This window comes from Epinephelus moara, chromosome 18 (genome assembly GCF_006386435.1).
Source record: "Epinephelus moara isolate mb chromosome 18, YSFRI_EMoa_1.0, whole genome shotgun sequence".
NCBI lineage: Eukaryota > Metazoa > Chordata > Actinopteri > Perciformes > Serranidae > Epinephelus > Epinephelus moara.
The window spans coordinates 37,203,100-37,219,400 of record NC_065523.1 but is presented as its reverse complement, the minus strand read 5'-3'; the positions used below and the strand labels follow the sequence as shown (position 1 = coordinate 37,219,400).

Here is a 16,301-nt window from a genome sequence, read left to right as displayed (position 1 = left end):
AAACTTGTTTCGGCCGCTTGTATCCACGACCTCATTCTTTCAGTCACTACCCAGAGCTCATGACCATAGGTGAGGGTTGGGACGTAGATGGACCAGGAAATTGAAAGCTTCGCCTTCTGGCTCAGCTCCCTCTTCACCATGACAGTCCGGACGTTCCATTTTATCCTCACGCGTGAACAAGACCCCAAAATACTTGAACTCTGTGGTTTGAGGCAGTAACTCTCCCCAAACCCAGCGGGGTCTATCCACCTGTTTCCGGCAGAGAAACATGCCTCAAATTTGGAGGTGCTGACTCTCGTAACTGGATTAGTTTAACCCTCGAAACCTGGAGCGACATCGCTTCAGATGCCTTTTGCAAGTATTTAAACCTTTGAAACCCTGAAATTGGGGAGATTTTTTCAAAAAGATGGGAAAAAGGTAATGGACAACTTGCCAAAAAAATGCCCACAAATTGCAAAAAATTAATAGATTAAAAAAAAAAAAAAATAGGGCAAGAAAGCTGGGTAAAAATATATATTTATAATAATAAATATTATTATTACTTTTTAAAAATTATTGTACAAAATTATTATAATTTTTTAAAAACTTTTCTCAGGTCATTCTCTTGTTCTTTTTGTTTTTACCTTTCTCTTTTTTCTTTTTTTTAACAGATTTTCTTGTTTTTAAATTTTCTCTTTTTACTAATTTCTTGGAATTTTTGGGGGGTCATTCCTTCTTTTGTTGCTCGTTGCCTTCTTCCCATGTTTTTAAACGAAATCAAGCCAGTTTGCTCAGGTTTCAAAGGGTTAAGAATAACAAGAAACATATGGAAAAAATCTGACTAAAAAGTCATGAATTACAAATAAAACTATAAAGGATAAAAATTCACTGAACTGTGACCAAACCTAACGAGGCATTAAGATAACAAGACTAAATGTAAAACAGCTGTCATAATGAAGACTGCAGAGACATGACAGTCATATCAGTGTTCCATCTAACTCTTTGCAAGACACACAAAAAGCTAATTTCCCACACTTTTCCTTTAAAACCAAAAACAAACACACATGCACCCCCCTCCTCCTCACACAGATACAGACACACCTCCTCTCACTCCTCCTACACTCAGCTCCTGCAGCACAGTCACCTCCCACTATAAAACCCACAGAGTTTCAGTCACGCTGTCCACAGTCAGATACAAACCGGTTCACCATCAGCCTGCCTGTGTGTGTCTGTGCGTGTGTGTGTGTGTGTGTGCGTGCGTGTCTGCACAAGTCGGAACACTTCAGATCTCGTCAGATGGGAGCAGCTCAACATTTGTCTATGCTGGTGTGAAATGTGACGAACAGTCTGCGCTTAAAGTCTTTCTCATAATAATACAGGCGCGTTCATGTAGCTCCAAACAGCAGGATTACAAAGCGTTTTTATTATAAGAAGATGAAGCCATAAATTCAGTGTGTCGCGAGGTGGAAGCTGATTTTTACTCCAACGATTCCTGTCGAGATGGAAAGTACCAACACTCCCTGAAGACGAGATGGGAAAATGGGAGTTAACTATGGTGAGTCTGATTATTGATATGATGTAAGGATAAACTGAAGTCAGATAAAGAGTGGGTTTTATGTCCATGGAGCCATTCAGGGCTAGTCAGCACTTACTCTGTGATCTGATAAATGCAAATAATATCCTGATTAATATGAGGAGATTCCTGCTCTTCAATCTTTATATGTGAATACAGCTTTTTATAATCTCTGTAAATCTGCAGGCTGTTTGTGCTGAAGCAGCAAAAAGTCAAGCCTCAGTTTGTGCCTCTCCTATATTAACATTTAAAAGCTGTAAGCATCATTTTTTATTAAAAAATAATACCTGGCAATGCATGAAACACCCAGAAGTTATTTTAGAAACATTTAATTCTGTTGTGAGGAATCCAGTCCATCTGGATGAACATCTCTGTCTCACAGGAACGACAAAAATTCTTGACCTGGTTCTCAAGTTGCATAACATTTCCAAATCTAGGTTTTTTTAAAAATATATTATTATTATTTTAACTCAGAGAAATTATTGATGTTTCAATTTGTATTATAATATAAAATATTTGAAAGAAACATCAATATAAGTGATATTAATATGTGGTAAGGGACTGTTCTTTATTTATTAGAGGAGAGGGGTGGCTCAGGTGTGACTTCTTTTTTTAAAATAAAAAATAAATAAAAATATTGATGTTTCAATTTGTATTGCACTATAAAATACTGAAGAACAAAAAGAAACCCCAATATAAGTAATATTAAAATGTGGTTTGGGGACTGTTCTTTATTTATCAGAGGAGGGTTCGCTGGGGTGTGACTTCCTTTAAAAAAATATATATTATTATCATTATTTTAACTCAGGCAAATATTCATGGTTCAATTTGTATTGCAATATCAAACACTGAAGAAGAAAAAAATGTCAAAAAATATTAAAATATGGTAAGGGACTGTTCTTTATTTAAAATAGCCCCCCCCCAAAGCTACTAATATTTTTCCTTGACCCTCCCTGAGTGCATGGCAGAAAATGCACAACCGTCCCTCCACCACAAATTAGTCCTAGATTTTTAAAAATTACCTTTTGATGTTTGAATGTTAAAAGTTAAAAGCTGAAGACGAAATCCTGGCATCTCTTTGTCTTTGCATGCTTGTTAATTTGTGCAAATAGTTTATTTTTTGGCAACATTTTAAATGTAGAATAAAGTGATTTTGATGAAATATCACTATTTTTAGCTCAGATTTTTTTGACAGAAGCGTTCGTTGCACATTATGTGTCCAGGGACTGTCGGAAATTTGGAAATACAATGATATTTTTTGTTTTTTACAGTTTCTGGCTGTGATAAATGGTGTAATTTTGATTTATATATATATATGCCGCTTCCCAAGACAAATGAAGAAAAAAAGTCCCTCCCCAGTGTTTCTGTCTCCCCCTTGATGCACCACCCCTTCCCCCTCATAAATAAAGAACAGTCCCTAACAGATGTTAAAATATGGTAAGGGTTTTAGATGACCTTTCAGTCTCTCTTCACTGTGTGTTTATTTTTCTGCTCTGTAACTCACATTAATGTTCACACACCAGAGGCACAAACTGAACTGGGTCTGCAAAAGGTCAAGACTGTGTTTACCTCCCTGTCTCTCACTCATGACAGCTGAATCCTCCTGCTGCTGCAGGATCTGCTTTTCCCCTCATATTAGCTGCTGTAGAGGTCGACATACTCAGATCTCCACAGATAAAGTTTTTTCTGATTCAGATTTGGCTGTCTGCAGTGCTTCGTACCACCATCACTGAAACTGAGTGGCAGTGAGACACAATGCGCAGCCAGTTTCCCATCTGTGTTGCTAACAAACGAGTTTCTATGAGGGACAATGGGGATTGTGTGATACCAGTTAGCACCAGCAGACACCGCAGCTAAACTTTTGTCTTTGCATAAAGACATTTAAATGATCATTTACATATGAGCTTGGGAACCCTCCCAGCTGGATGTTAAATAATTGTTGTGAGCGCTGCTGTTTGTGTCATCTCCTCTGCAGTCACTGATGCTCGCTGTGTGTGCAAACATGTGACCTTGACACAAAACTGTAGCTCAGAATTAGAAGAAGATGTAATTATATGAATAATTTAGATCTGACAGCTCAGGACACAAATGATTTTCTGCTCTGAACAGAGCACAGGAGCAACTATAGAACATATTTCACTGCAGGGTGTCTGTATAGATTTGTGAGACACATTAACCACACGGATTAGACACGGGTCATGCAAGACATGTTACTGGCGCCTGGTGTTCTAATGCACATTGCACAAGGCATTTAAAGGAGCACTCCACCAGTTTTACTCATGAAGTTTAGTTTATGTAGGCCTGACAACACATATCACAGTTGCAGACAAACTTCCAGTGTTGGAATAAAATCATGACAGTTCCATCTCAGTTGGTGCACTTTACCGTGACCTCAATCGTCTGGTGTAATTTGGTTATAGAACTCAGTGTGAGCTGTCTTAAAGGGATACTTCACATCCTGGACAGGCCGGAGAACAGGTAAACAGCAGAGCGGAGCATGGAGGCCTGTGACAACTTTTGGTGGTTACTTCTTTTTATACATCTCTTAGTTATTCAGTCTCTCTTTCTAACTTGGCTCGATGTTTGAGCGCTGCTTGGGCGTAGACAGCAGTATTTTGTGATGGCTTGTCATTGCATCCCGCCAGTGAAGGAGCTGAAATTAGCGCGTCAGTACTGTGCTCCCATCAATGCCAGTTGGAGCTGGAGCTGATAAATACCTGTGTCTACTGCAGAGGGATTTGACTGAGGTGTGAATGCTGAAAAGCCAGATGTTAGTGGGTTTTCTGTGCAGTGGAAAGGGGCTTCAGTCATGCTGTGTCATCATGACTTTGTGAGTTTTTTCTGGCATGCCTCCACGGCATAGACTTTAATAACTGGATACCAGACTCCAAGATGGCGCCTGTTCACCTGGTGCATACGGCAAAAAAAAGTTTTCTAGCTCCCAGGTTTACGTCTGTGGCATGTGACCACTGAATATGCACAGTAGTGTTTCATCCGCCGGCCCCACATATGAGTTCCTGCTCAAGGGAATTTTATAATTATAATTATAATTATAAAAACCTCCATGGATCAAAAATTCACAATGGAAAGAGTCGTAATTGAGCTTGTTTGCAGTTCAAGGTGTCAACAGTTTACAGATGTCTCTTTTATACTGGTGGTTAATGGGAAAGGTTTCTTTTTGGGCTGCAATACCACGAGTGGCCACTGGGAAGAATTGAGCGCAAGGCTGAGGGGCCTGGTCCATGGAAAACATGGAAGCTATTGATTTATTGATTGATTGGGGACCACATTTAACAACAGCAAAACTACATCAAAACATCTGTTTACAAACTCTCACAGAACTCGTGCAGAATAATCCAAGTCTCATTCAGTTGTCGACTCAGTACTTCAAAAACACCTGCATTCTCAAGAAAACCTTAGTATGTAAAACTGAACTGATAGTGGAACTTATCAATGCACTCTTAAAGGTCGTTTAGAGGTCAAAAACAGTCTTTTCCCCTGCCTTTAAATGCTGTATCATGCCATAACATCAGTACCTCACAGCTGTTCGGGCTATGATGCAATAGTCTAGCGTGTTTTAGTGAATTCCTCGCACATTTTGAGACCTTATAGAACGTTACTCAACATTAGCCTGTGTTTTGATGATGTGCTATAACGTTATCACGCAGATATTTGCAACCTCAAGAGCCACAGGTCCTTGAAGGCCCACAGCTTTTTTTTTACCAGCGTCTAAACAATCCAACACAGTGTGGATAAAATTTTAGATCCTTTTATTTTTACCAGAAACAGCCCTGAAGTTGCCATCGCCAAACCCACCAGACTCCATTCAAATAAACAGTAATTTAAGTGTGTATAGAGGCTGCATACTTTCACATCTCACTGGGTGAATTTAAGGTTTATTTCAACCAAAGCAGAGTTGGTGATTGTTGGAACAGTGGAAAGACAAACAAAGACTTCTTTTGGGAGGTTTATTTTGTTTGTGTCGACGTTGATGAAGTACGTTTGGCAATGCTAAAATTGCTGTTTATTTGAATGGAGTCTGGTGGATTTGGTGATTGTGATTTCGGCGCTGTTTTTGGTGAAATAAAAAGGATCTCACTCTTTAACAAAAAGGTCTGTCTCGAAATGAATCATTTAAATGATCTCGTCAGACACTGTGAGCCAACGTGAGCCTGTCAGTAGCAGAAACAAACACTTTTATGGGACGTAAATTGGCGATGTGAACCTGCCCTGAATGGTTACACTGCAGCCTGACCTTTGCGGCTGCAGCACATTCGCTCAGTACTGGACCAGTTTAAAAAATGTTGTTCCTATTGGTCATTTCGGGACAAAAAAATAGAAAAAAAACAGGGTGCTGGTTTAAAAATATCTTTTAACTCTGGATTTTAAAGTTTATTTGAAGTGCAAAAAAGCCAGACAGCGACTCAACAGCATGGTAGCAAATGCTTTGTTCCCCCTCTGTGTAAAAGGATGAGACGTTTTGTGGGCGTTCCCATAAATGCAGACTGTATCTATGCTATTATGTTGCATTATGGGTAATGCATTATGGGTAGTGCGTTATGGGGAATGTAGGTTCCAGCATTTTTGGAGCTTCTTTCATACTAGAAACAAAAAGTCAGGCTGTTGCTTTAAAGGAGGATAAAGAGGGAAGCTATAGGTGTCTTAAGGCGTGAATGCATATCTTGTGTTCTGCAGGTGATGTACGGTATGTTCTCTTTGACATGGGTGGATTATGAGACAATGGGCCCCTGGGCAAAGATACGCAAAGGGCCCCACTATCTGTCCTACATAGGAGCCAGACACACAGGCTTTGTGGTGGTTTTGTGTCTATTTGTAGTCGTTTTGTGGCTTTGTGTCTCCTTGCAGTTGTTTTGAGTCTCTGCCTGGTCAGTACATTTTAATTTGACGTTTGACATTTTGCAAATAGGAGGCCTGCTGACACTGTAGGTCCAACAATCCATCCCTGCCTCTTGGACTTGATTTTGAGTAAGAAAAGGTGAACAGAAAGATAGAAATGGAAACTGATACCTTCATTATTTGCCCTCATGATGCAGTTGGTGTTCAGTCTTCATGGTAGTAATTTATACACATATTGTTCAGCGGCTCCTTTAGAACTTTTTAAATTATCCGTCGCAGCTGTTGTGTCGTTATACTTAATATTCTGAGAGCAGGAACAAGGCGCTCAGTATTCACATTTGATTAACCCTGCTCCCCTGTGTGTGCTGCCTCAAGTGTTGTTGAGCATTCTGGAGGAGCGACTGCTCGAACACTGATTGATAGCCTCGCTGAGATCAAACAAGGTCTGACCTCTTGTCTGAATATGTAATGAAAGCAGCAGCACGTCTGAACAACATCATGACACATGGTGCTGCATCAACAGCCTGCAGGACTCCTTTTTATTGGTCGCTGGAGGATAAATAACGCTGACGGAAACTTGCTGACATTTAGACAATATTTTGCTTGGTGTACTATTTGATGTGCTAACATTTTGATAATCCCGTATTTGTCCATAAACATTCATGTTAACCTGCAAAATTCTGGGAAGGTTCAGGTTGCTGTGTAGCAGGGAAATTGTTAAAAACCAAGAACTGGCTAACAGCAGGTGGAGTGGATGAGTTAATTATTATCATTACACACGTAACTGTTTGTGGGGTCATTGCAGGTTTGAAGTGATGGTTATGAGTATAAGCAAATATTGCATAGTCATGGTGGCTCACATGGGATCAGTGTGAGTGGCAGTGGGCTGGTGTGTCACCTGTTTGTGTTTGCTGTTTGGCCATGGAGGCTTTCTGCTATTTTTACCCCCTCAGGGCCAAACCTCTGACCCTGATGTTGTGAGCAGTAACAGTACTAGATATATATTTGTGTATTTGACCCACACCTGTGTATTTTTGCGATGCAGACAGGGCATTGAAAAACCTTGAACAGTGCAAAACCCTTAGTCATTGTTTCTCCTTCTGCTGTCCCCAGAACCCAGTGCAGGAATGGGGTGAGGAGGTCGAGGACGGCGCAGTTTATGGAGTCACTCTGCGTCGGGAGCCCGTCCCCTTCTCCCCCGACCCCAGCGAGAAGAGTCCATGCTGCGCTTTTGTGCAGTACCGAACCTGCAAGGTGCGGCGTCTGAAGGCCGCGACCCTGGACCTTCTTGTGAATCACCTCCTGGACCCCGGCTGCCAGGAGCAGGACTACGGCAGGATCTTCCTCTCCACGTACAGGACCTTCACCGGCACCTCAGAGCTCATAGAGCTGCTCTTCCAGAGGTACAGTCACGTTTTTGTACCCCTGTATGTCTGGTTTTGTCAGGTTTGTTGTAATGGAATAGTGTGACATTTTGGGAAATACACTTTTTGGCTATCTTGCCATGAGTTAGATGAGAAGATTGATACCACTTACAGCAAATATGGTATGGCTGGCAGCTGGTTAGCTTAGCTAAGCTTAGCAAGGAGCCTGAAAATGGGGGGAAACGGCTACCCTGGCTAGGGAGCTAAAAAAGCTAAAACAAACTTGAAACATCTCATTTTTGTAGGCTTTTATTTGCCCCTGTTTCCAGTCTTTATGCTAAGCTAACTGGCTGCTGGCTGCAGCGTCATATTTGGCATACAGATATGAAACAACAAATCCTTTTACTTACATTACTTTTTTAGATGGCATGCCGGTGACCCTGAAGCAAAAGAGGCGGGATGGGTGTGACATTTAACACAACAGCGTTGGCCTCTAGTGTGACATATAACATATGCGTCGATAGTTATTTAGAAACAATAACAATGGCATTAACATGGCAATAACAGTCATTTACCATCTGTCCTCTGCTCTGAGGGTAAGGAGCTCTGGGACCTCATTGTCTCCCCAGTTTGCAGACATTTTTGGCTGCTGTTCTACGTCTTTGAGTTAGCTGCTAACTGCTGCTAGCTGCTCTTTAAATCTCCCGGCAGTGGGTCGCACACATTGTTTCAAAATGTCGTCAAAATGTCGTCAAAATGTAACCCCCCTTCCCATCCAGCTGGCACACACACCAAACCAACATTAAAGAAGTAGCGGTGACAAAGGCCGACTGTTGCGTCATCTCACATTGCCTGTGTCTCGACCAAAAAGTTGCATCTGAAAACACCGCAAAGATGACAGCCAGCGGCCAACCAGCATGTACGTTCTGGGACTGCATGAGAGAAATAATTCTCCACAGCAGCAGGCAGTAGTAGTCTGTATACGTCATTCGAAAAGGGAAACCGGAAGACCGACAGGACGGATTCAAGACGCTAGTTAGCCAGTTAGCACATTAGCACAATCTTATATTACAAGGATAAATGATATTTACCATGCACCAGCGAACTATAACTCGAACACTTAATATAACACATTTGTTTTGCTCTCACGCCCTTTTGACTGTAACCATTTGTTTACTTTCCTCACTTCTGTTTCTCTTCTTGTGCGCTGAGTGAAACTGATAATCAGAGTGATTTCATTCAGAATCGGGCCCCGCCATCATGCTGAATTGACCAGAAAAAGCCAACTAGTGCGGGTCACGCCACACAAAACTAGGGCAACAGATGCTCACTGACAGCCAGACATTGACCAGCAGCCGACCTTCAGCTTTGTGTGTCAGGACCGTTACACAGTTGTCAATTCGTGGCTGTTACTACCTCTGCTGCTGGCTTAAAGGCGAGACAACTCTGTCCCTTCATTCCGCGGTTATACCCTTTTTGATTTCAATTGTAAAGAACAGCAAGGCGGGATAACGGCGTGATATTGCCACCTTGAAGAGGCCGTTATAAAGGGTCTTAAATAAGACATTTCCCCTCATTCACACACACACTATCCTTCAGTAGTCTTTGTCTGGTTATTTTCCCCCGATCAAAAAGTTCAGTCTCCATTTTAAACATGATGCAGAGCCACAGGTAAAGAGTCCTCCCCTTTGTGCTCGACTCTGGGAAAACATCTCGGGTTGTTGCACATGCAGAGTCACCAAGTTGCGTCAGGATCTTTTTATACATTGTTTCCCTGACAAAGCAACCGTCTCCCATCTGCTTTGATGTCGTAATAAGTACCCAGCAGGTGCTCATTATCTTGAGGCTTTGAACAACAACCATTATGCACAGAGCGGTTCTAGACTGTGGTTAGCATGTTTCGAGGTCAGGTTTAGGATAGTTGCAAGGTAGGAACAAATAATAATTAAAATAAAATGCAGAAAACAGCCTGAAGAGTGAGGCCAAGTCTGTTTTTACCCCCAACAGAGACAATGCTGCGTCAGATCTGGACAACAGTGAATGCTACAGGAGGTAGGTGGATGACTTTCGGACCTTTAATTTTTAATATGTAACTCATGGCTTAAAGTGTGGTTTAAATAGTTAAAATATAACGATCCTTCCGCTGCCTCCTCAGCCCTCTGCTGGCCTTTGTCCAGACATGGTTGGATGATTACAGCGAGGACTTCAGGGATCCTCCCCTGCACCCGGCGCTCAGGCAGCTGTTGGATCACCTGAGGATCAGCTCTGCAGTTCACGACAACATGCGCAGCCAGCCGAACTTTAGCTCGCTGGCTTCACAAGCTGAGGCACTGCTCATGAGGTTACAGAAAGAAGGTGATCCTCAACGACATAACATGACCAGAAATAAAAAGGCCTTTGTCCATGTGCTGCACCATCACACCAAATCCTCTGCAAAAGGTCAAGCTCACTATTTCTGATTCCTTCTCTGTGTCTTATTCAGGAGCTGAGACAATTGTCAGTCCTGCCAGGGCAGATCTGGAGCATGACGAGGAGGCTTCTGGTGACGAGGATTCAGGATGTGAAAACTCTCTGGATGTAGGCAGCATCATGGATTTCTCCGTCTCAGCCATTGCAGAACAGCTCACCCGAATGGACTCTGTACGTGAGAGGATGCTTTTTACACGTCTCTGCTTTAGTTGGTAATTAAAGGCTGATGATTGGTTTTTGTGTTGTCTTTAGGCTCTGTTTGTCAAAGTGGTGCCGTACCAGTGCCTGGGCTGTATGTGGTCGCAAAGAGACAAGAAGGAAAACATGTCTCCCACCATCCGGGCCACCATTGCGCAATTCAACGCCATCACCAACCAGGTCATCATGTCCCTTCTCTGCCAGCCGACAGACGTCACCTCTAGTCCCACTTCCTCCCGCCGGCCTCTCTCTACGCCAGCTCAGAGGGCTCGCATCATAGAGAAGTGGATCAGAGTAGCTCAGGTCAGTCAGGAAGTCAAGTTCTGACTCTTGGTTTCAGATGGTTTTTAACCCTCGGCTCTGACTTATAAAGACACTGTTCACCATTGCATTGGGTAGCTGTGAATCTCACACATCAGACACAATTTAAAGCTGCTACACTAGTCTTTAGAGGGTTAAAGGGATAGTTCAGATTTTTGGAAGTGGGGTCATACGGGCTACGAATCTATAGTCAGTGTATGACATATGGTAGATGTCAGGTGGGAGGCCGTCAGTTTGGGAAAGCAGAGTGGAGTCTGACAAAGAAGCTAAGCAATGTACTGCTTTGCAGAGGTCAGCAACAACACTTATTTTAGCCACCTAAAAAAGTCCTGCCTAAAAAAATCAATATCAGTTTGGGTGTTCACTATATTAAGAGTATTTTAATTGCTTAACCTTTCCGTCAGAATGCCATTACCAACAGGGAAGCCAGTAACGACTTCAGTTCTCCAACTATGCTCTTGTCAAAGCCACCAGACTCCATTGAGAAAAACACCAATTTTAGCCCTCTGATCACAGCAGCCGCTTGTCTACAGCTGCTTTAATCAGCTAGTTTGTTTGTGTTATTGTGTGACTGTGGTGAATCTGAACTGACTGTTTTAAACACCAGAGTCACACAATAACACAGATTTAACTAACTGATCAAGGCTGTGGTCGACCAGCAGCTCCCGTGTTCAGTGATGTTAAATCGCCGTTTTTCTCAATGGAGTCTGGCTTTGAAGAGAGCGATGCAACAGCTTCATTTTCCCATTGAATATAACTGCCTGACATAAAGGCAAAGCACTGGAAATACTCTTAATATAGCGTACACTTTCACTGATATTGATATTTTTAGGTGGAACTTTTTTAAGGTGGCTAAAATGTGTTTTGCTGCTGATCCCATCCACAGCAGTACATTGCTTAGCTTCCATGTTGGACTCCTGCCTGCTTCTCCAAACTGGAGGCGTGCCGATTGACATCAGCTGTTTGTAATATACTGTTTATGCATACGTATCTGAACTATCCCTTTACTGTATGCTGGTGTTACGTGAATCCACTGAATGCAAGTTGTTTCTTCTGCAGGATTGTCGTCGGTTAAAGAACTTCTCGTCTCTGAAGGCGATCCTGTCGGCCCTTCAGTCCAACGCAGTCTACAGGCTGAGAAAGACCTGGGCTGCTGTCAGCAGGTAGGGCAGGGTTATAGGCACAACGTCTGTCTGTCTCTGCGGCTACATTTATAATGTGCTCTACATAATCGTCCTTTAATGAGGTCGTTGAACCCTCATCAGGTGCAATTCAGTGTCTCTGACAGAGCAAGTCAGCAAATGTCTCGCCTTTTAGTGACACATATTCTGCAGTGTGTCATGTCATGTAAGCTGTTATAGTGTCAAGGACAACTGGAGCATAACTTCATGTCGTTCTCTTTGTGGTGTAAACATCTGGACCGAGGACTGATTATGGACTGAATAGCTGCATATTTACTACATCCTGTCTCTGCTCTTGTTGCAGGGACAGCATGGCCACGTTTGATAACCTCTGGGAAACCTTCCCCGATGAGAACTGTGTCCTGACCAACAGAGAGCTGCTGGTGGAGGTGAGAGGGAAACTGTATCAGTGTTCACAGTGGTGACCTGTAGATGCACTGAAACCTACAGTCTTCCATAAGTGGGTCAATAAGACATACACTGACCGACAACACCTTAAATATTTAGTTACGATGTTCATCATGAAATTATACATATATGCTCTGAACATTTTAGAGTCTGCTTCTCTCAAACCCAGTTCAGACCAAAGATTCGTAATGAGACGAAACGGCGTGTTCGTTTAGTTAGTTTAGTTCAGTGTTAGTTTATACGTGCTGAAAACTCAACACAAAGCTAGACTAGTCCCTTGGGAACATATGAATGACCCTATGATGGCAGATACTCTTTCATATCATTGTAGAGTCTCATAAGTTACGCTAAATTGTATAGTGCCTTTCTAGTCTTCCAACCCCTCAAGGCGCTTTTACACTACATGTCACATACACACACACATTCACACTGCTACTCAGTAACACACAGGAGCAGTTTGGGGTTCAGAATCTTGCCCAAGGATACTTTGACATGCAGAGTGGAGGAGCTGGGGATCAAACCACTGATCTGATTAGTGGATGACCCACTCTACCTCTGAATTGTCATAGCAGCTTTGGTTATGTCTCCTCACACATCAGCTTATGTTAGAAACACCTGATGATTAGGGGTGTAACAGCTCTGAAGCCGAGACCAAAATCGTGACACAAACATCCAGTCTCATGTCGTCGTTCTGTCTCTGGTGTAAAGGTCACAACAACAGCAGCTTTAGCAAGCGAACTGATGTAATATGATGGTCTCTTTGCGGCTGAGTCACAGCCGCCCCGGCCGAAAAAATATGAAAGTAGCAGAGGACTTTTATTTTGATTAGATTTAAGACAGTTGCACCATAAATTGATGCCAAAAAGGCTCAAATTGGTGAATTTTCATGCACCAGAATGCAGGAAATTATGTTTTTGACACTCAAAGCCACGATTTTCACCCTGATTTTGCGTCGCAGAGACTATTGTAATCTTTTGAGTGTTCATACCTGGCGATGTGTGTTTCTGTCAGCGGGAGTCTCGCCAACTACGTTACGACCTGTGTGTGCACACCACAAGATTTCTCCACCGAGCCCTCGCCGACAGAGCCCCAGATAACNGTCCTCCTCGCATTTCTTCCGTCCTCCTGCGTGCTGACATGGGACGTATCCCACCTCTCATTGGCTGATGCTCTTTGTCAGTCGTGTCTCCAGTTTTCTAGCATGCCAGATATCCAGTCCCAGTCACAGACGAGGGGCGACTTGCTCGTAGGCTTGTTCACACCTGAGGACTCGTCGTGGCAGACTATCTGCTGACTCACCTCCGACCCAAGGTGGCTCTCAAGATCCTCTGCGACTTCAAAATTGTGGTGAAAATCGTGTAATGTGAACGAGGCTTTAGTTATTACGGCCACAGTTCATCCGTAATGTGAACGAGGCTTTAGTTATTACGGCCACAGTTCATCCACTTCTATAGAAATGTTTGTTAGCAATAGCCAGTGATAGACAGCTGAAAAGTAAATTAATTAGATTATAATAGCAGATACGTTTTTGCATAACTGTAATCACTGTGTCAGTCTGTCTTTTCAGTGATATCACTTTTTCTGGGGTGAAGAGTACAGACGATACGAAACTGTACTGTAGCTGTAAAATAAAGTAGGTGAGCGATGATGCCAGTGATAGATAAGACGTGTTGCACATACTGTATATACCTGACAGCAGTAACTGATAAGAGAAACATTCCTATAGATTTCCATAGGGAATGCAAACAGTTCATTTTGACCTTCCAGTGCAAATAAGAGTTAATGTTTACCAATGCAAACAGCTCCGTGCAGCTGTTACATACTTTCAGTCCCAGCAGTCAGTTTCAAGTGCAGAAAAAAAGTGATCTGAAATGAATCACTGCAGTTTTCAGTAGAAGACGCAGCACTGAAGTCACAGATTGAGTTTTTAAGAAAGAGAATTTTGTGAGCGTGAACACAACAGGAACTGTACAAAGGACACAGTGCAAAGAATCTCTGGAAATGATTACCCTCCTGAGTTCATAGATTTCACTTTTTAATCATTAAATAGATTCATTTTCCAGGTACAGAAATGTTCAGCCGAGTGTTAATGGAAAACCAGAGGCCTCGAGCACATTGTGTTCCCGTCTTTCTTTTATGAAGTCTCCTTCAGGCGACTGTGTCAGAGGCTGCTTGTGTCTAGTTACAGTGAGAGGACTCTTAAGTCAACCGATCGTAGCTGGACCTGTATTCTCTGCACACAACAACAAAGCAACTTTTCCTAATATTTGCTGCTGCACGATAACGAAACTCCTCGCTGGGAATAATTTCATGTCTGACTATTGTTCTCCTTTATTTCCACTTTTCATTGTGGCTGCGTTTGGGCGTTGTCTTTTAATAAAGAGGCTTTTATCTGTGTAAACACACTCATACATTAAAGCCTAATGGCTGTTTGTGACAGATATTGCACACAAAGACTTGAGAGAGAACGCTTTAGAAGCGGCCTCCCTCCCTTTCACAAGCTAATTATTAAACAGGATATCCAAGTTAATGTATAATAAAGCCTTAATCTTGTATTGAAGAACTTAGTTTGCTCATGTTCTTCATTAAAAGCCTGTCTTGTACGTGCTTGTGTGTGTGTATGTCATTGTTTATTCACATTAACACACATGCAAAAAATAAAAAAAGCTTGATTTATTTTGATTTTAATCCCTTCAAATATAACCTTCAACTGATTATAGCTCCATCTGACCTACTTTGACAGGACGGAGGACAAGCTGCGACTGTGGATAACATTTCTCCAAAGATATCCAAGCGGTGTCCGATCTCCAGACAGATGGTAAGTCATACCTCAGGATGAGAAGAGTGAGGTGTTTTGAAGCCCAGTGGCGTGTGTCAGAGGCAGCCGTGTTGTTTCGCAGCAGCAATGTTGCAACATGTGATAATTTTTCATGTGATGAAGTCTTGGACTCATTTTACCTGAGGCAGGGTTTACTTTCAGCGTTCAGAAACATTTCCATATTATACAACACTGGAAGCCACAAGAGAGCTGATTTCACTGTGTGTGGGTGGAGTATCTCTGGCATGGCAGATACCCAAAACTATCTTTAGCTGTGCTCGGCGCTGAACAAGTTTCAAATGGCCCTGGATCACCAGGATTATAGGACAGTAATAATAGACTACACCGGGGTCCTTTATGAGTCATATGCACATTCTCCTGGGCTGTAACATGAACCCACAGTGCTGCTAACTGGGACGTGCCTTGCGTGAATGTCGTTCGATCTCAGCCGAGATAATGAGTGGATTCAAAAGACACAAATAAGCAGATACAGTGACACATGAAACTACTGCTGTGGCGCTAATGGGCCCTGTGCTTACATGTCTCTCTGCAGAGCACCTCCAGTGGAGTGGTTCCCTACCTTGGCACCTACCTGACCGTCCTCACCATGCTGGACACCGCTCTGCCAGACACTGTGGAGGTACATGATATGTCCTTAAAGGGATAGTTTGGTTCTTTTGAAGTGGGGTACTCATCCATAGTGTATGTAAGGGTGCTTTCTAGAGGTAGGAATCACTAGAGGACCCATCCGTCCATCCATCCATCCATTTTCATCTGCTTATCCGGGGCCGGGTCGCAGGGGCAGCAGGCCACGCAAAGCACCCCAGATATATAATCCCTCCAGTGTGTTCTGGGTCTGCCCTGGGGCCTCCTACCAGTGGGACGTGCCTGGAACACCTCTAACAGGAGGTGCCCAGGAGGATCCTGATCAGATGTTGAACCACTTCAACTGACATGAAGGAGCAGCGGCTCTACTCCGAGCTCCCTCAAGATGTCTGACTCCTCCCCCTATCTCTAAGGCTGAGCCCAGACACCCCACGGAGGAAACTCTTTCGGCCACTTGTATCCACAATCTCATTCTTTCAGTCACTACCCAGAGCTCATGACCATAGGTGAGGGTTGGGACGTAGATG

General features: G+C 42.9%; 1 protein-coding gene across 2 annotated transcripts in view; it reads left to right on the top strand.

Annotated features, from left to right (window-relative positions):
- The first annotated feature begins 1,174 nt into the window (after window positions 1-1,174).
- The window catches only part of LOC126405305 (ral guanine nucleotide dissociation stimulator-like 1), a 24,480-nt gene continuing 9,353 nt past the window's right edge, over window positions 1,175-16,301 (top strand). Inside the window, exons 1-10 of one of the 2 annotated variants that reach the window (XM_050068977.1) lie at window positions 1,175-1,534; window positions 7,523-7,812; window positions 9,781-9,825; window positions 9,929-10,128; window positions 10,256-10,413; window positions 10,495-10,743; window positions 11,821-11,924; window positions 12,247-12,331; window positions 15,094-15,168; window positions 15,722-15,808. In XM_050068977.1, the coding sequence (XP_049924934.1) occupies window positions 1,511-1,534; window positions 7,523-7,812; window positions 9,781-9,825; window positions 9,929-10,128; window positions 10,256-10,413; window positions 10,495-10,743; window positions 11,821-11,924; window positions 12,247-12,331; window positions 15,094-15,168; window positions 15,722-15,808 (1,317 nt within the window). In that variant the 5' untranslated portion in view covers window positions 1,175-1,510. The remainder of the gene's footprint in view (window positions 1,535-7,522; window positions 7,813-9,780; window positions 9,826-9,928; window positions 10,129-10,255; window positions 10,414-10,494; window positions 10,744-11,820; window positions 11,925-12,246; window positions 12,332-15,093; window positions 15,169-15,721; window positions 15,809-16,301) is intronic. The other variant, XM_050068978.1, reaches the window with a different exon arrangement.